The sequence below is a fragment of the Mustela erminea genome, chromosome 1, assembly GCF_009829155.1.
Source record: "Mustela erminea isolate mMusErm1 chromosome 1, mMusErm1.Pri, whole genome shotgun sequence".
Taxonomy (NCBI): Eukaryota; Metazoa; Chordata; class Mammalia; order Carnivora; family Mustelidae; genus Mustela; species Mustela erminea.
The window spans coordinates 102,878,271-102,898,801 of record NC_045614.1 but is presented as its reverse complement, the minus strand read 5'-3'; the positions used below and the strand labels follow the sequence as shown (position 1 = coordinate 102,898,801).

The 20,531-nt window shown below is 43.3% G+C and overlaps 1 protein-coding gene across 1 annotated transcript; it reads left to right on the top strand.

Annotated features, from left to right (window-relative positions):
- Positions 1–1,560: 1,560 nt before the first annotated feature.
- On the top strand, positions 1,561–20,506 carry TM4SF19 (transmembrane 4 L six family member 19). The gene is made up of 6 exons (XM_032336551.1): positions 1,561–1,703; positions 5,883–6,171; positions 13,873–14,074; positions 14,805–14,882; positions 17,529–17,698; positions 17,984–20,506. Exons 3-6 carry the CDS (start codon positions 13,874–13,876, stop codon positions 18,162–18,164), a joined length of 630 nt encoding a protein of 209 aa, XP_032192442.1. The 5' UTR covers positions 1,561–1,703; positions 5,883–6,171; position 13,873; the 3' UTR covers positions 18,165–20,506.
- Positions 20,507–20,531: the final 25 nt, after the last annotated feature.

Below are 20,531 nucleotides of genomic sequence, written 5' to 3'. Positions count from 1 at the left end.
TCAGTGAGGGAGGAGAAACACCAGAGTGGCAGGTGAGGGGAGTCAAGGGAGCCAAGAGCAAGAATTTCAAAAAGGATCTAGTGGCCAGCTATGTCTAATTCTGTCTTGGGGTCAAGTAAGAAGGACCGTGAAGTGTTTGTGAGATGCAAAAAGACATTGGATGCCAAGAACCATCTCAGTGTGCTGTTGGAAACAGAAGCCTAATTGGAGTGGCTTAAAGTTTGTATTATTTTTTGCTAATAAACAAAAAACAATACTTCCTCTTCAATGGGCTAGTATAAATGGCAATTCTTTCAACATTTCCTATGTTCCTTTTTCTCTCCCTCTGATTAAGGGAATGTGCTCTCTTGTTTAGTCAGTGGTAAGTTGAGGTTGGAGCCCACCCACAGGAAGCTGATAGTCTGTCACTTTTATTTGGCCATCATCTTTTCCCCTTCCCTTCTTCCAGTGAAATGTTCTCCACTTCCTCTATTCCTTGCTCAAATCCCAACTCCAGACCCCACAGTATCCCTCAGAATGGAACATCTGTCTATCCTGTTCTCAGAAGACTTTTAGTCTTATGGTACTAGGTAAATTATTTTCCCACCCAAGCCCGGTTCTTAATTTGTGCACTTCCTAGACTCCCATTTGCTTCTCCCTGGAGATATCACCACTAAAGTATGACTAGTATAACTAGATAACTAGTAGCTGTGTCTCTAGTGAAGCCAAGCTTTTTTGTCTGTTTTTTTAAGTAGGCTCCACACCCAGTGTGGAGCCCAACATGGGTCTTGAACTCCTGACCCTGAAATCAAGACCTGAGCTGAGATTAAGAGTCATCTTGAGCCATCCAGGTACCTCCAGTGGAGCCAGATTCTAAGGTTATTGACACATCTGTAAAAAGGTAAGGCTTTAGTTCTGTGGTGGCATTCGTCAGGCAGGCCTCTGTTACCATAAAGGTGTAACCCAGGGAAGTGACGAACTTGAACTAGAGCTGGCCTTACCTAGTAAAACTGCCTATTGCAAGGATATAGTTTCTAAAAGAAATATAGTTAGCCTTGTTTGTAAAGCTAACCATTGAATTAATTGTCACACATTTACCCTAAGGAACAAAGACCTCCAGCGGCTAACAAGCCCGAAAGAAGTTTGGTCCTTTACGGGGTTAAAGCCCAGTTCCACCATTTCCCCTTGCTCCACAAACCCCATTTTAATGATCTCCATATGAGAGTGTCTGCTGTTAGATAAGCCATTGAGCTGGGAACAGAGATACTTTCCAAAAATCTGAGTGCTATCTGGCAGTCAGCCATCAGATTATTCTGATTACCTAAGTACAAGATGTTCTAACAGATACCTCATATAAAATCCTTTTGCTAAGCAGAGATCCAAGGACAGCAGTCTAGGCATCTCACATCTTATTTCATTTTCAAAATAAACCTCCAAGGTAGGCATCAGTTTATGTATGAAAAACTGAGATTCAGATTATTACTGGGGTTCATTGAAATACCCAGGTTCAACTAGCTGATAGGTATTTGTAGCAGGAATTGAGATTCAGGTCCCTCGGGTGCCAAAACACCACAGAACTTCCTCCAAGAAGAAACACCTTAAAATAGTTGGAGTCTGGGTTGGGGGAAAAATATACATATATATCTCAAGCATCAACATGTGATACTGGGAAGAGTGTGCAGACAACAGGATCATTTCCCCAACCTCATTCACTACTACTCTGAGTAAGTTGAATTCTCTGTGCTATCATCTCTTTATCTCCATAATAAAGTTAACCTAACATTTATTATACTTGCTGTAAGTCTATTTTAAGGATCTACCGAGATTGTTTGTAAATGTGTTTTATAAGATGAATAAATGTTTCTTATTATTTCTTCCTATTATAAACTTCATGAGTACTCAGCCTAGTATCTTTTATCAAAATTCAGTTAGCTGAAAAGGCACAAGAATTCATTAGGCTGTAAAGGATTCCCTTTTGCAATGAAAATGAAAACTGGATTCTATTTAATGAACTTTTCAAGAGTTGCTTACCAGGTTTTGCTTCGGGCACATACATAGAAAGCAGCTCAGATGTAGTTTAAAAAAATGTATTAGCCCATTATAATGATCCCTTCTCATATGTGTGCATCAAGGGTTTTCTCAGTATTGCTTGTTTTCATCATTAGAAGTAAAATCTCTGTGCACAGAGACTATGTGTGTTACTTCCTCCAGTGCATGAATTAATTCATTAGTGACTCCTGAACTACTATGTCCTAAATTCTGTGGTAAGTTCTGGGTATACAGAGCAGAGTAAGATATAGCCTCTGCCTGCAGGGATCTCACAGTTGTGGGAGCAGAGGCATATAAACAGCACAGGTAAATCAAGTGCAGTGGGAAGTGGGCAAAGATTTTTTTAAACAGGATACCAAAAAGTGACCATAAAGGAAAAGTTCTGATAAATAGAACTTAATTAAAATTTAGAACTTCTCTTCATCAAAAGACATCATCATTAAGAAAGTGGAAAACCAGAAATTAAGGAGTCAACCCCATTTACAATTGCACCCAAAACTATAAGATACCTAGGAATAAACCTAACCAAAGAGGCTAAGAATCTATACTCAGAAAGCTATAAAGTACTCACGAAAGAAATTGAGGAAGACACAAAGAAATGGAAAAATTTTCCATGCTCCTGGATTGGAAGAACAAATATTGTGAAAATATCTATGCTACCTAAAGCAATCTACACATTTAATGCAATTCCTATCAAAATACCATCCATTTTTTTCAAAGAAATGGAACAAATAATCTTAAAATTTATATGGAGCCAGAAAAGACCTCGAATAGCCAAAGGAATATTGAAAAAGAAAGCCAAAGTTGGTGGCATCACAATTCCAGACTTCAAGCTCTATTACAAAGCTATCATCATCAAGACAGCATGGTACTGGCACAAAAACAGACACATAGATCAATGGAACAGAACAGAGAGCCCCGAAATAGACCCTCAACTCTATGGTCAACTAAGCTTCAACAAAGCAAGAAAGAATGTCCAGTGGAAAAAAAGACAGCCTCTTCAGTAAATGGTGTTGGGAAACTTGGACAGCCACATGCAGAAAAATGAAATCGGACCATTTCCTTATACCACACACGAAAATAGACTCCAAATGGATGAAGGACCTCAGTGTGAGAAAGAAATCCATCAAAATCCTTGAGGAGAACACAGGCAGCAACCTCTTCGACCTCAGCCACAGCAACTTCTTCCTAGGAACATCGCCAAAGGCAAGGGAAGCAAGGGCAAAAATGAACTATTGGGATTTCATCAAGATCAAAAGCTTTTGCACAGCAAAGGAAACAGTTAACAAAACCAAAAGACAACTGACAGAATGGGAGAAGATATTTGCAAACGACATATCAGATAAAGGGCAAGTGTCCAAAATCTATAAAGAATTTAGCAAACTCAACACCCAAAGAACAAGTAATCCAATCAAGAAATGGGCAGAAGACATGAACAGACATTTCTGCAAAGAAGACATCCAGATGGCCAACAGACACACGAAAACGTGCTCCACATCACTCGGCATCAAGGAAATACAAATTAAAACCACAATGAGATATCACCTCACACCAGTCAGAATGGCTAAAATTAACAAATCAGGAAATTACAGATGCTGGCGAGGATGTAGAGAAAGGGGAACCCTCCTACACTGTTGGTGGGAATGCAAGCTGGTGCAACCACTCTGGAAAAGAGCATGGAGGTTCTTCAAAATGTTGAAAATAGAACTACCCTATGACCCAACAATTGCACTACTGAGTATTTACCCTAAAGATAGAAACGTAGAGATCCGAAGGGGCACGTGCACCCGAATGTTTACAGCAACAATGTCTACAATAGCCAAACTATGGAAAGAACCTAGATGCCCATCAACAGATGAATGGATAAAGAAGATGTATATATACACAGTGGAATACTATGCAGCCATCAAAAGAAATGAAATCTTGACATTTGCGACGACGTGGATGCAACTAGAGGGTATCATGCTTAGCGAAATAAGTCAATCAGAGAAAGACAACTATCATATGATCTCCCTGATATGAGGAAGTGGAGATGCAACATGGGGGTTTAAATGGGTAGGAGAAGAATAAATAAAACAAGATGGGATTGGGAGGGAGACAAACCATAGGTGACTCTTAATCTCATAAAAGAAACTGAGGGTTACTGGGGGAGGGGGGTTGGAAGAGGGGGCTGGGGTAATGGACACTGGGGAGGGTATGTGCTATAGTGAGTGCTGTGAAGTGTGTAAACCTGGCGATTCACAGACCAGTACCCCTGGGGATAAAAATACATTATATGTTTATTAAAATTAATTAATTAACTAATTAATTAATTAATTTTAAAAAGTGGAAAACCAAACCATAGATAGGAGAAAACATTCAAAATACATATATCTGATGAAAAAGTCTCATGTCTGAAATTATAAAGAACTCCCACAAACCAGTAAGAAAAGGACAAAGAACCAATCAAAACAGGGCAAATGATTTGAGCAGGCACGTCTCAAAAAAGGTTCTCCAAATAGCCACCCAGGCACCCCTAGCTTTTTTTTAAAAGATTTTTTTTTTTTTTAATTTGAGACAGAGCACACTTGAGAGAGAGAGAGAGAGCACAGCAGAGGGAGCAGCAGGAAGAAGGAGAAGCAGACTCCCAAAGAACAGGGAACCCAATGCCAGGCTCGATCCCAGGACCCTGAGATCATGACCTGAGGCGGAGGCAGATGATTAACTAACTGAGCCACCCAGGCGCCCCATCACTAGGTTTTATAGTTAAGATTTGTGGGGGCGCCTGCTGGCTCAGTTGGTGGAGCATGTGACTCTTGATATCAGGGTTGTAAACTTGAACACCCTCATTGGGTGTAGAGATTATTTAAAAATAAAAAAGATCTTTAAAAAATAATTAAGGGTGGCTCCGTGGGTTAAAGCCTCTGCCTTCAGCTCAGGTCATGATCCCAGGCTCCTGGGATTGAGCCCTGACATCTGGCTCTCTGAGCGGCAGGGAGCCTGCTTCCTCCTCTCTCTCTGCCTGTCTCTCTGCCTACTTGTGATCTCTGTCTGTCAAATAAATAAATAAATAATCTTAATAAAATAAAATAATAATTAAGATTTATGTATTTTACTGAATGTATATAATACCTACATTCATTCATTCATTTATTTATTTATCTATTTTTTTTAAAAAGATTTTTATTTATTTATTTGACAGACAGAGACAAGTGAAAGAGGAAACACAAGCAGGGGGAGTGGGAGAGGGAGAAGCAGGCTTCCCGCTGGGCAGGGAGCCGACAAGGTGCTCGATCCCAGGACCCTGGGATCATGACCGGAGCTGAAGGCGATGCTTAACGACTGAGCCACCCAGGCACCCCATAATACCTACATTTAGAAAAAATACTAATAAGGTGCAGTGAGAATCTAGAGAAAGTAGTGCTTAACTGTGAGTGAAGAAATCAGGGAAGACTTCCCCAGGGATGATTGAACTGGATCTTGAATAAGAACTTGTTAGAAGGGGGTCAGAGATCTCCCATACAGAGGATACCACAAAATGCTCAGCACTCTGGTGTGACTGGTACAAGATGATGGTGGCCTGGGCCTTGAACAAAAATGTTAGAAGCCTAGCAGAGGAAACCAGGCCATACAACCAGTCAGCTAAGAGCAAAGTACGGAGGGCGATAAGGAAAAAATGGTGGCTGGTCTGCTCAGGGCTGGATTTCCAAAAAGCCCCAATTCTGCAATGCGCAGAACAGATAAGGGCCGCTTGTGTGTGAAAAAGTGTTGCTGTTTCAGGAAAGAAGGGCTGATAAGGTATTTCTCACGGGTGCTTGTCTGACTCACTGAGACATTTTAGCTCACGAGGCCATGTCTCCTGGTTCCTTCCTTAGGGTCACATGAAAATGAGCAGAGATTGGGTCATCAGGAGAGGTCTCTCCAAGAAGAGAAAAACTCCCTCAGTGGAGGCCTGTGGGCAGTGGTGTGGGGGCGCACACAGCCTCACACGCTCACGCCCCCAGCTGCCCTCTACATATACCCCGAGACTCCCTGCCCTCTTGGAGAGTTCCTGAAACTGGCCCTGCGGGAGTCCCGTGGGTCTGCAGGAGCACAGCCCTACTCTGAAGACTGGGCCCTTCCAGCTTCCTCCTCCCCCATCCTGAATCCTGCCCTTGGATGCAGGTAAGCAGAGACCAGAGGCCCAGTGAGCAGAGGGCCAAGGGCACAGCAGGGCCTAACAGCTGAGAGTGCCGACTTCCAACTCACATGAGGGCCAAGGGCACAGCAGGGCCTAACAGCTGAGAGTGCCGACTTCCAACTCACATGAGGGCCAAGGGCACAGCAGGGCCTAACAGCTGAGAGCGCCGACTTCCAACTCACATGCCGACTTCCAGGCTCTGCCTCCAACCAGTTGTGTGGCTTCAGGCAAATTCTGTACCTTCGCTTTGCCTCTGTCGGTCACCTTTGGGCTTCTTCACTTGCTTACAATATTTTCCCTCCCCACCTTTGCCTGTGTAATTTATGCCTTGTTGTCAGTGAAGTTTGAGCTTGGTCAGCAAGTCTTCCGCCAGACAAGATCAGGAGATCCTTGGTGTGCTTCCGTGACCCCTTCAGTGGGACACCTCTGCTCAGTGCTTGGGTGTCTTGTCAGTGGCCCCATTAGGCTTTCAGCTCCTCAAGAAAAGACACTGTCTCTGATTCACCAATGTTGTCTCCAGCTGCTGGCATGGGGACTGGCAGAAAGCCGTCACTTAAACTTAATTGATATTGACTGACGAAGGGAAGAAAGAAAAGGCTGTCTAGGGGATGGGTGAGGCATAGAGGGACACACAAGAATTTGCAGTCTTTTCCTCCACATGATTTAGCTGATCACTCCTATTGTTGCCTAGTCATCTGGCCGAGGACTTGGGCACCCAGCCAGGATCTCAGGTCAGAACAGGGCCTCCCCTGAAGCCCAGTCTTAAGGTTTTACCTTAGGAACCTACTTATCTCTTCAGAGATCAAATTAGCCAACCTCTAGGCTAATCTCCTGGCTACATTTGTGGAAGCGTTTCTCAGAATGTTGTGATTTCTTGCGGAACAAAGGCAGGAGAGGAAGTGAAATGCAAACCAGTTTGAGTGGGAGCAGCATGTGGCAAAGTGCTTTAGCAGGAGATCAGGGAACAGTCAGGATTCTCTGAGTTCCACTCATCCCAAAGGCCATGCTCAACAACTTCTTCACCTCTTCCTCCTCCTCTTTCTTCTTCTTTTAAAGATTTTATTTATGGGGCGCCTGGGTGGCTCAGTGGGTTAAAGCTTCTGCCTTCGGCTCAGGTCATGATCCCAGGGTCCTAGGATCGAGTCCCGCATTGGGCTCCTTGCTCAGTGGAATGCCTGCTTCCTCCTCTCTCTGCCTGCCTCTCTGCCTACTTGTGATCTCTGTCTGTCAAATAAATAAATAAAATCTTAAAAAAAAAAGGGATTTTATTTATTCATGACAGAGAGGCACAGCAAGAGAGGGAACACAAACGGGAAGCTCCCCACTCAGCAGGGAGCCCCACATGGGGCTTGATCCCAGGACCCTGGGATTATGACATGAGCCGAAGGCAGGCACTTAACCAACTGAGCCACCCAGGCACCCCCATGCTCAACTTCTTAATTTTCCCTGTGTGTGATTATATTTTTTAGTTTCCCTTATAAAACTCTTTCCTGATGGAAAAATTTCCATAGAAGAGATTGTGTGGGGGGGATTTGCTTTGATTATCTACTTTTAGATAATTTACCACAAGTCTTGCTCAGAGGTGGGGTGACGTGAAGGTGGCCAAAGGCACTCCTGAAGGAAACTCCCCCAGCCTGTCTACCGCCCTTCTTTGAAAGCCCAACTGCGCACAGGTCTTTACTTGGGCCCCTGAGAAAATATCAGTCATTTGGGAGGGGGAGTAGGTTAAAGTCGTTTACTTGCTAACATTCTTGATAGGTTCATTTGCTCCAACACAGAGACATATCGAGAGCCCTGCACTGGATGATGGGACAGTCTGGGAAGGGAGGCTGCCCAGACATGCACTTATTTCGCAAAGGTTAGTGGGCAGACTGTGGGGAGGATTGTTTTCCTACAGGTGCTTTGTCTCATGACAGCAGGACCTATTCATCCCCCTGAAGGCCAGAGAACCAGGACCAAGCAGCCAATACTTCAGGAAAAGAGGCCTCCTGTAGTGGGCCAGTTTCTCTGGGGAGAAACACAGCATCCCTCCTGATTCCTGGTCCCCACCGTTCCCTCTAGCCTCCTTGTATCCCTGGGGTAAGGGTCACTATTAATTCATTTCCTTCCCCTACTCCCCCAGTGCATGCCCCCCTGACCTGGAGGCCTGAACTTACTTTCATCGGGGGCAAGTTCTTTTATTCACTGTGAGAAAAATGGCTTAGAGAGCAAATAACCTATGGAAAGGGCATCCAGTGAAGGCAACTCTCCACAGTAAAATATTAGCAACTGCAGCAGGAAGTTCTCCACTGGGAGGAGTTGTAGGAGGTGAGCGTGGAAGAAGCAAAGATCACCAAAGGCTGTGGAGGATGGGGATGGAGGGAGGGTGTGGGAGCGCGCCACCACCCCAAAGGCCCGCTCAATGCTGTGTCTGGCACCAGTCTCTTTACCACAAGACAAATGGACAACGCTAGACTAATCAAATTTTGGTTTCTAAAAATTGAATTCTTGGGGCGCCTGGGTGGCCCAGTGGGTTAAAGCCTCTGCCTTTGGCTCAGGTCATGGTCTCGGGATCCTGGGATGGAGCCCCGTGTTGGGTTCTCTGCTGGGAGGGGAGCCTGCTTCCCTGCCTCTCTCTGCCTGCCTCTCTGCCTACTTGTGATCTCTGTCTGTCAAATAAATAAATAAAATATTTTTTTTTTTAAAAACTGAGTTCTTCAGTTGTAAAACTTTTTAAAGAGGTATGATAATAAAAATGAAGGATAGTCTTTTTCAGAAAGAATCTAGGAAAATAGTAGGATTGATAGGCTTATGTAGGGCTTCAGTAATATTAGCGGTAATGACCTATTTTGTAAGCTGGTTGCATTTACGTGGGAGTTAATTTTCCCATACAGCTTCTAAGTATAAATATATACACTGTGTTTAATTCTTTAAACTCTGAAATATTGTATTACACATGTATGTGTAAAAGAGAGATGGGGGGTCTTGTTCACACATATTTTCTGATTATGGATGAAGTAATGTGTTGGGAGGGGAGTGTCAAGAGTCTTAGGTCAGACAGACTTACCTGACTTCAAAAGCAGGGACAGTTAACTTCTCAGGGATGTCAAGGCACTGATTTTTTTTCAGATCCGTACTGACAGAAGTCTACCCAAATATCACCAGTCCTATTGTAATTCACATTTAGAAAAACGACAATAAAACAAATAAATAGATAGGGGCACCTGGGTGGCTCAGTGGATTAAGCCGCTGCCTTTGGCTCAGGTCATGATCTCAGTGTCGTGGGATCGAGCCCCGCATCGGGCTCTTTGCTCAGCAGGGAGCCTGCTTCTCTCTCTCTCTCTCTCTGTCTGACTCTCTGCCTACTTGTGATCTCTCGCTCTCTGTCAAATAAATAAATAAAATCTTAAAAAAAATTAAAAATAAATAGATAAATAAATATATATATTTTTAATTTATTTGACAGGGAGAGAGAGAGAGAGATCACAAGTAAGCAGAGGCAGGTGGGGAGTGGGGGAAGCAGGTTCCCTGCTGAGCAGAGAGCCTGATGTGATGGGGCTCGATCCCAGGACCCTGAGATCATGACCTGAGCCAAAGGCAGAGGCTTAACCCACTGAGCCACCCAGGCGCCCCAATAATTTTTTTAAAAAGAAAAAGAAAAGTAAAACGATAAGTTTATATATCAGTGAAAATGTAAAAAGGAGAAATGGCTATAGATAAAGGTGTGGCGGAGGCATTTTACAACTCACCTAAAGGAGACATTTCATTTTTCAACCCATTTCATCAATATATAATCGAAACACAATACAACTGACCAATTTTCAGAGCCCACCTTGGTGAGCTTTGTCACACAGTAGTGTATTCACTACCAGAATCTAGATACAGAAACATTTCCATCACCTCCGCAAGTTTCCTAATGCCCTTTTATGAATCCCCTCTCCCATTCTCTGCCCCTGGCAGCCACTGATCTGCTTCCTGTCACTAGTCTTGCCTTTTCTAGAACTTTACACAAACAGAATTGTACAGTGAGTAGTCTGTATGATTGTTTCTGTAGTGGTTTTTCTCCGGCTTCCATAGCTTAGCATATGCTTTTCAGATTCATGCATGTGGTTTCGTCTACTAGTAGCTTAGTCTGTTAGAGCGCCCCCTGGAGGTACTCATTCGCATGAATAGGTTACAATTTATCTATTCACTTACTGATGAACGTTTGTCATGGTAAAATGTATACATCATAAAATTTGTTACTTTAACCATTTTAAAGTGTCCAATGTAGTAGCATTAAACGCACTCAAAATGCTGTGTAACCATCACCACTATCTATTCCCCAAATTCTTTCATTACCCCAAACAGAAACTCTGTAACCATTAAACAGTAATTCTCCATATCCCTATCCCTGGTCCCTGGCGGCTACTAATCTACTTTCTGTCTCTGTGAAGGCACCTACTCTGGATATTTCACAGAAGTGAAATCACACAGTATTTGTCCTTCAATGTCTGGCTTATTTTATTCAGCATCATGCTCTCAGGGTTCGTGCATGTTGTGGCATGTTTCAGAACTTCTTTCCTTTTTATGGCTGAATAATATTCCACTGTGTGTATATGCCATATTTTGTTTATCCATTTATCTTCTGGTGGACACTTAGGTTGTTTCCATATTTCTCATTTGTAGTTATTACGAATAAAGCTGCTATGGGCATTCAAGTCCTAATCTTTGTGTGGACGTGTGCTTTCATTTCTTTCGGATAAATATTTAGAAGTGGAAATAACTGATCATTTGGTAAGTAAATGTTTAACTTCATAAGAAACTGCTAAGCTAATTTACAAAGATGGCTTGTACCATTTATATTCTCACTAGCTACCTGTGAGAGTTCAGGTTACGGCATATCTTCACCAAGGCTCGGTAGAGGCCAAATTTGAATTGAAACAATTCTGGTGGATGTGTAGTAGGATCTTATTTTAGTTTTAATCTGCGGTTCCTTAAGTTAATGATGTTGAGCATCTTATTATTTTTTTTAAAGATTTTATTTATTTCACACACAGAGAGAAATTACAAGTAGGCAGAGAAGCAGGCAGAGAGAGAGGAGAAGGGAGGCTCCCTGATGAGCAGAGAGCCTGACTCGGGACTCGACCCCAGGACCCTGGGATCATGACCTGAGCCGAAGGCAGAGGCTTTAAACCACTAAGCCACCCAGGCACCCATCTTTTCATATTCTTAGCTGTCATTCATATATCTTTTGTAAGATGCAATGAGGTATCTGTTTAAATCTTTTTTCCCATTTTTAAAATCAAGCTGTTTGTCTAAAAAGAGTTTTAAGAGTTCTTCACATAGTCCAGTTACAAGTCTGTTATCAGATGTGTATGCATTCACATTCACATACCTATTTGCAAAATTTATGTTGTATTTTTTCAGTCTGTGGTTTCCTTCATGGTGTTCTTTTGTTTTGTTTTGTTTGTTTGTTTGTTTGTTTGTTTGTTTTTGAGAGGGAGAGACAGAGAGAATCTTAAGCAGGCTCCATGCCCAGCTTGGAGCCAGATGTAGGGCTTGATCCCGCAACCCTGAGATCATGACCTGAGCCGAAATCAAGAGTTGGACGCTTAATTGACTGAGCCACACAGGCATCCCCCCACCCATAATTTACTTTTGAAGAGTAAATTAATTTTGAAATAGTTTATCTTTTTTATGGGTTGTACCTTTTGTCTTTTATCTAATAAATCGCCTAACTCAAGATCCCAGGGGCACCTGGTTAGCTCAGTCTGTGGAGCATCTGACTCCTGATCTCAGGGTTGTGGGCTTGAGCCCCATATTAGATGTAGGGATTACTTAAAAATAAAATCTTAAAAAAATTAAAAGATCTCAATGCTTTTTCCTTTGCTTTCTTCTAGAAATTTAGTAAGTTTAGACCTATGGTTCATTTCTAACTAATTACTGAATATGGTTTGCAGTAATAGTCATGGTATGTATTTTTTTGTTTTGCATATAGATTGTTTTGGCAGTGTTTGAGACTATCCTTTTCCCATTGAAATAATATTTTTTTCAAAAATCATTTGCTCATATGTGTATGTCTATTTCTGAATTCTCTAGGCCGTTCTAGTGGTCTGTATGTTTTTATATGCTAACACTTTACTTTTTATAACTTTACTGTAATTTTATAATTTTCTTGAAATCACATGGTGTAAATCTTCCAACTTTGTTCTTTTTCCAAAGTATTTTGGCTAATCTAGGACTTTTGCATTTCCATATAAATTTAGATCCAGTTTGTTAATTTCTACAACAAAACACTGCTAGGATTTTGACTGAGATTGTATTGAACCCACACATCAGTTTAGAGAGAAATGACATGTTAATGATAGTGAATCTTTTGATCCATGAATGTGGTATACCTCTCCATTTATTTAGGTCTTTAATTTTTCTCAACTATATTTTGCTATTTTTACTATACAAGTTTTGCACATATTTTGTTAAATTTACCCATAAATTTTTTTAAAAGATTTTATTTATTTATGACAGAGGGAGATGGCAAGAGAGGGAATACAAGCATGCGGGAGCTGGAGAGGCAGGAGCAGGCTCCCCACTGAGCAGGGAGCCCGATGAGGGGCTTGATCCCAGGACCCTGGGATCATGACCTGAGCTGAAGGCAGATGCTTCACAATTGAGCCACTCAGGTGCCCCTGAGTATTTTCTATTCTTATGCTATTTATTGTTTTCTAATTTTTATTTTTTAAAGATTTAATTCATTTATTTGAGAGCAAGAGAAAGAGCACAAGAGGGGTGGGAGCAGAGGGAGAAGCAGACTCCCCACTGAGCAGGGAGCGGAATGCTGGGCCCAATCCCAGGACTCCAGGATCATGACCAAAGCCAAAGGCAGATGCTTAACCAACTAGCACCCTGGTGGCCCTAAATATATATTTTTTAATTTTGCAATTTATAATTGCTTATAAAATAGAAATACAATAGAATCTTTGTATATAGATTTTTTCTTCTGTAACTTGCTAAACTCACTTACTACTTCTAATAACTTTTTGATATATTCCTTTGGATTTTCTACATACATAATCATGTTACCTTACTTCTTTCTTTCCTCTCTGTATGGCTTTTGCTTCTTTCTTTTTTCTTTTTTTTTCAAAGACTTTATTTATTTATTTGAGAGGGAGAGAGATCATAAGTAGGCAGAGAGTCAGGCAGAGAGAGGGGGAAACAGGTTCCCCACCGAGCAGAGAGCCTGATGTGGGACCCGATCCCAGGACCCTGAGATCATGACCTGAGCGGAAGGCAGAGGCTTAACCAACTGAGCCACCCAGGTGCCCCTTTTTATTTTCTTATTGCACTGGATAGGATTTCCTATACTGTTGAATGGAAGTGGTGACAGTGGACATCTCAAAAATGACATCTTTTAAAGAGAGAGGATGACGCCCTTAAACACTTTTTCCTGTCCCAGATAGAAATAATCACTGGCTGTATAGAGGTACAAGCAAAATATGATGGGACCAATGGGGGTTGGCAGAAAATGGGGCAATTGAATTCTATCCATTGGAAACTGTTTATAAAAGGCAAAATTTTTAAGCAAGTTCTTTGACTTTTCTTGATCTGACCCAGGGAGGTGACAGTATCTGTGGTCTGTTCCCCCTACCCTACCCTTGCTATCCGTGTTCCCCTTCCTGATGCTTCCAGCAACAGAGCTACCATGACTCTCCATCCATTGGTTCCAGGATGCTGTCCTCTCCTGATGTGATGGCATGCTCACGGACCTGCTCCCGCATCCTGGGGCTGAGCCTCGGGACTACTGCCCTGTTTGCTGCTGGAGCGAACTTGGTACTCCTCTTCCCTAACTGGGATGTGACCTACCTGTTGAGGGGCCTTATTGGCAGGCATGCCATGCTGGGCCCTGGGCTCTGGGGAGGAGGACTCATGGTAAGTGTTTGGAGTTCCTTGGGTGTGAACTCCCCAAATACCCCTCAGGGTGGAGCAGGGAGGTGGCAGGACAGCAGTGTTTTGTTTTGTTTGCAAGAATGCTTGGTCTTGAGGGTGCCTGACTGGCTCAGTGGGTACAGCATGTGACTCTTGATCTCAGGGGTGTGAGTTCAAACCCCACATAGAGATTACTTAAAGATAAAATCTTTTTAAAAAAAGATTTTATTTATTTATTTATTTGACAGAGAGATAGAGAGAGAGCACAAGTAAGCAGAGCAGCAGGCAGAGGGAGAGGGAGAAGCAGATTCCCCGCTGAGCAGGGAGCCCGATGTGGGACTCAATCCCAGGACCCTGGAATCATGACCTGAGCCCAAGGCAGCTGCTTAACCAACTGAGCCACCCAAGTGCCCCTTAAGGATAAAATCTTAAAAAAAAAAAAAAAAAAGAATGCTTGATCTAGCAAGCTGGTCTTGGGTCTATAGCAATTCCAAAGAATAGGAGACTCTAGGAAGACTTGTTGCTGAACTTTGGCTTGGGACTAGAAAGCTGGGTATAAATGCTGCCATCCAGAGAGTCAGATTAGGCTAGTCATCCAGCTAGGTCCTGACAGTAAAAGCCAAACCCTCTGGGAAAGATAGGATTATCAAAAATCCCATGTGAAGTGCCCAAAGGATCTATTTCAATAGTAATCAAACCAATCTCTTCTTACCATTCTTCTCTCCTCTCCCAGGTACTCACTGCAGCTACCCTCATCTCCTTCATGGGCTGGAGATATGGCTGCTTCAGTAAGAGCGGGCCCTGCCGAAGTGTAAGCACCAGGTTCTACTCTTCTAATACCTAGAATGTCCTCACACTCCATTACTCTACAGGCAGAGTGGTAAAGAGGCAACTTCAGTTTTGGGGCTTGAAGTCAGGTCCTGAATGTACTCCTTAGTAAACCTAAGCCATTGGGCAAGTTCCTTAATCTTTCTGAACCTTGGATCTTCATCTATAAAATGGGAGTGAACAGTCTCAAGTTAAGGGAGTGTTTATTGAGCCAAACATGTCTATTAACTATGATTTTTAGCCTATTGAACAAAATGGACATGAATTAAGTGTGCTGTGGTCACGTATCACTGACAAAAAATTTCCTGCAGCATCTGGCTGGCTCAGTGGGTAGAGCATGCACTCAATCTCTGGGTCATGAGTTCAAGCCCCATGTTGAGTGTGGAGTCTACTAGAAAGAAAGAAAGAGAGAGAGAGAAAGAAAGAAAGAAAGAAAGAAAGAAAGAAAGAAAGAAAGAAAGAAAGAGGAAAGAAAAAAGGAAGGAGAAAGCTAGAAAAGAAAGAAAGGAAGGAAGGAAGGAAATTTCCTGGTTATTTTGTTTAATTTTTCTTAGAATTAGAAGGTTTCCAGAAATCATCTAATGACTAGATTCTAGCCTAAACCCTCCATTTTACAGAAAATTAAACTTGGGCCCAGAGTAAATTTGCACTTGTCAGTTACAGCAACATTTATATATACCTAAAAATTTCAGTACATGTAGAGTATAAGATACGTTACTCAGTATCAGACATATGAATTTGTGGCCTCCTTACAGGAACTCTACTGCATACTTTGGTATCTGCATCCCACATATAGGGAACCCCACTGATTCAGAATTATATGTTAAAGAATTAAATATAAATACCCATGCCCTTCACTCAGTATCTTCTCTCAGTCTCCTTTGGTTTCCCCCTCAGTGAGTGAGTGGTTCTCAGACTTGTGTGTGTATCAGAATCCCTGGAGGGTTTGTTAAAACAGATTGTTCGCCCCACCCCCAGATTTATTTATTTTCCTTCCTTCCTTCTTTCCTCCCTTCTTCCCCCCCTTCCTTCCCTCTCTCTCTCTCTCTCTCTCTTTCTTTTTAAAGCTATATTGTCTGAGGAAAGGAGAAGGTTGGGGAGACAGGAGAGTTGACTTTATTTATTTATTTTTAGAGGTTGGGGAGTAGCAGAGAGACAGGGAGAGAGAGACTCCCAGGCAGGCTCCACACCCAGTGCAGAGCCTGATGCAGGGCTGGATCTTGAAGCCCTGAGATCATGACCCTGAGATCACAGCTGAAAGTGATAGTTGGATGCTTAACTGATTGAGCCACCCAGGTGCTCCAGCCCCAAATTTTCTGGTTCAGAAGGTGGGGTGAAGCGGGAAGTTGTGCATTTCTAGCAAGTTTTCAGGTGATGTGATGCTGCCGGGGCCAGGACCCCATCTTGAGCATTTTGTTGGCCCTCCCAAGCTCCAAACCAGCTTGACATTGTAGGAAGAGGACTCCATGATTCTATATAAAAACTGTGCATATGTTTTATTTAAATTTTTTAAAATACGCATTCTTTTGAAGGGAGAAAACAACCTAATAGTCTGAGAAAGAAGCCAATTTAAAACCAAGCTAGACTCCTGCCTAGGAAGTGAACTCATTGTTATCTTTGGGGAGGGAAGTCCACAGACTAAGTGCAATGAGAGAACAGGGGTCTGCTCCAAGCTGACTGAAGTTCCTCTCTCTCCCTGTCCCCCTCCCTCCCTTCTTTCCTACCTCTTTTCCTCTTTCTTCCCTTGTTTCCTTCATGCTTGATTTAAGAAAGAGTGGAATCGGCATTAGTTGCTGGGAACTGTTAGGATACAGCTTTCCCTTAAAAGAGTCATAAATAGGCATGCAGGCACCTGGGTGGCTCAGTCAGTTAAGCGTCTGCCTTCTGCTCAGGTCATGATCCCAGGCTCCTGGGACTGACTCCTGAATCCTGCTTCTTGCTCAGCGGGGAGCCTACTTCTCCCTCTCCCTGTGCCTGGTGCTTCCCTTGCCTGTGCTCTCTCTAATAAATAAATAAAATCTTTAAAAAAATTTTTTTTAAATAGTAAAAAAGAAATGGGCATACAATGACCATCCAACCCTTCTACCCAGAGGTTATGTAAAACTTTTTTTTAAAGTTTATTTATTACAGAGAGAGAGAGAAAGAGAGCATGCACTCGAGCATGCGTTGGTGGGGGTGGGGGAGAGGGAGAATATTAAGCAGACTCCATGCCCAGTGTGGAGACTGACATGGGGTTCCATCTCACGACACTGAGACCGCGACCTGAGCTGAAATCAAGAGTCAGTAACCAACTGAGCCACCCAGTGGCCTCTGAGTGTAGAAGTTTTTGAAGCCAACCTGTTGAGAAGCTCTGGAGGGAGCTTCCCTGGGTCAGGGAGACTCAGGTCCAAGTGCCACTGCTTCCCGCCTTCTCAGTGCTTTCTTTCCCACCACTTCCTGGCTCTGCCCTCCGACCCCTCATCAGTCGCCCTGCCTTGGGTGTCCTTTAAAGGAGCTGCCAGGGGAAGCATTATCCCCACATGATATGACAGGGAAAGCCTGAGTGCTGGAGAAGTTAGGCTTGTCCAGATCACCTCATCACCTGGTCATGACCCCATCTCACCTCATGGCTTCTTCCCTCCATCTACAGACGTTCACTGCTCTGCTGTCCGGTAGCCTGGCTTTTCTTGGAGCCTTGATTTGCTTTATCACTTCTGGAGTAGCCCTGAAAGATGGTCCATTTTGCATGTTTGATGCCTCATCCTTCAATCAGACACAATTTTGGAAATATGGTTACCCATTCCAAGACTTGCATAACAGGTAAATGGACGGAGACTTGGGTTTTCAATCTTTCCAGAGAGACAAAGACAGACAGAAAGACACACAGATGGACTACAAAATCCTTGTGGCCACACGTTTTGGAATCTCCCATCTCTGATGCTCAGCATTTTGCCAACACAGCAAATGTCACCCTCAGAAATCTAGGCCTAGGACCTTGGCTGGGGGGAAGAGGGGCCAGGTTTCTATTGAGTTGCTTACTTGGCTTTTCTTACTTATTCCTCAACCCCTGGCCTCTCTCTCTTTTTTTTTTTTTTTTTTTGATAGGAATTATTTGTATGATGACTCCCTCTGGAACTCTGTGTGTCTGGAGCCTTCTAAAGCTGTCATTTGGCACGTGTCCTTCTTCTCCATGCTCCTATGCATCAGCCTCCTCCAGATTCTCTTGGTGGTCATTCATTTTGTCAACAGCTTCCTGAGTCTTTTCTGCAGCCTTTGTGACAAGTGATAGGGAATGTCCTTTCACACGTGAGAGTTTTCCTCAGAACAGACCTTGAATCTCTTCTGCAGAATGGATTATAAACAAACTTTCCTTTTAGGTATTCCTGTAGTGATAATAACGGCAATGATTCCTTGCACGTGTGTTGAGAGTGATGTATGCATTTTAAATCACATTGTAAACTGCAAGATGATGTATCAGTAGAAGGAATAATTAGGTCATTATTATTGTGCAGGAACTTACAGTTCATCAAATGTCCTCCAGCTGTGATCTCATTTCAGCCTCTTAACAACTCCATAAAACTGGCCACATGTCACAGATATGGAAGTTGAGGCTCCTAGAGCATAAGGGACTTGCTGCCTAAAAGCATTCACCTGGGTTCAGGTAAAGTCAGCACCTGAGCTCTTATCTTCTAAATTCAAGTTCACCAGTTGTTATGGATGGAATTGTGTGTCCTCAAATCTCATAGGTGGAAGCCCTAAGCCCCAATGTGACTATATTTGTAGATAGAACCTTTAAGAAGGTAATTAAGGTTAAATGAGGTCATAAAGGTAGGACCCTAATCCTTACAAGAAGAGGATGAGATACCAGACCTCTCTTTACACACAAGCACAGTAGAAGAGGCCCTGTGAGGACACTGCCAGAAGGTGGTCACCTGCAAGCCAAGGAGAAGGTCCTCAATAGAAGCCAGTCGTATTGGTATCTTCATGTTGGGACTTCAAGTCTGATTTATTAGAAAAATAAATGCATGTGGTCTTAGACCATTCAGTCAGTACTATTTTGTTATGGCAGCCTAAGCTGATTAATTCACCAATATTCTTTTCTTTAGTGTTCGGTGCGGTTCAGTAAGTGCTATACACTGGAGTTTCCACTGTATACTGTTGTGTGCACAGTGGATCTAAAGATGACTGAGGCATAGTCCTTGACCTAGGACCTTGCCTTGTCCTTGAGGAGCTCATGATCAGGGTAGAGGAACAAACACATCTATAAATAATTTAAATATCCTATGGTAAGGGCCATGTTAGAGGTCAACAGGACACAGAGAGAGGTCAGAGGAATAGTGAAACTCCAAGAAGAGGGTCTGTGAGAGAGCAAGGAAGGCACCCCTTGCATCTGAGCTGGTTCTTGAAACTGCCCAGTGAAAAGGGGAGAAAGGGATTCCCCAGCAGAGGAAACAGCACACTCCGAGGCATGGAGGGGACCCATGGGAAGGAGAACTGTGGTGCCACAGCGGTTTCTCACGTGGGACATAGAGAACAGAGCACCTCTCTTTGTTGCACTTCAAGATCTTGGTCAGGAGCTAGTGCTGGATGGTGAGTAGAGTCAGGAGTGGGGTGAAGGAGATCCGCGCGGGAAATTCTGATGGGCAGGGAACAGGACGAAGCAGGCAGCCTGGGAAGAAATAGGAAGATGGGCCCTGGCAAGAGAAGTGGTAGTGGACAGGTCCAGGGAACGAGTTAGGGAACCATGGGCTCTGGAGCCACAGAGGAGACAAAGCCAGGAAGGGAAAGTGTGGGCCCAGTTGTTGTTGTATCCCCTCCATGGTCCCCAGGTCAGGGAGGAGCCGCTGAAGCACCAGATGCCTCCAGAATACAGGAATTCCTCTGTTACCGGGGGAGGAGGGAAGGGGAAAGGAGAGGAAACCAGGGATGGGGAGGGGAATGCAGAAGGAGTTCTGTGTTCATTCCACTAGGGGCTCCATAGTCCTCCACACCCGCCTGTTCGCTGCCCTCTGTGGGATTCCAGAGGACGCCTGCATCTCCCCTTCCTTCTGCCTTCATCCCAGGACTACCTCACACTCGGAATGGGCTTTCACCCTGGTTTTTTTTCTCTTCAAATGAAAGCCACATTGAGGTCTTGGCTTGGCTTCCAACCAGGTTTAGGGCAGAGGGGCTTACGTCAGGACACTGTTAACATTTTGTTAAGAAGAAAAGTCGTCTGTCCGTTACCTTGTATATTCCTTCTGGAATATCATCATGGAATGAGGAGGGCATTGCCTTGTTTATGTTCCTGCTCGAGAAAAATATGCCCTTGGGGCGCCTGGGTGGCTCAGTTGGTTAAGCAACTGCTTTCGGCTCAGGTTATGATCCTGAAGTCCCAGGAACCAGTCCCAGGATGAGTCCCACTCCCTCTGACTGTCCCCCCATCATGCTCTCTCTTGTTCTCTTTCTCTCAAATAAATAAATACAATCTTTAAAAAAAGAAAAGTAAGCCCATCTTGGGAATAGGTTGTCCTTCAGCTTTCTGTTATAGCAGCTGGCACTCTATTTAACCCATTGCTCCCCAGCCAAATCTGTTAACTCTTTAGGGCAAGGCCTGGGTTTTATTTACTTTTGTATCTCTAGCCCCTAGCACGGATGGAATAATAAAATTTTT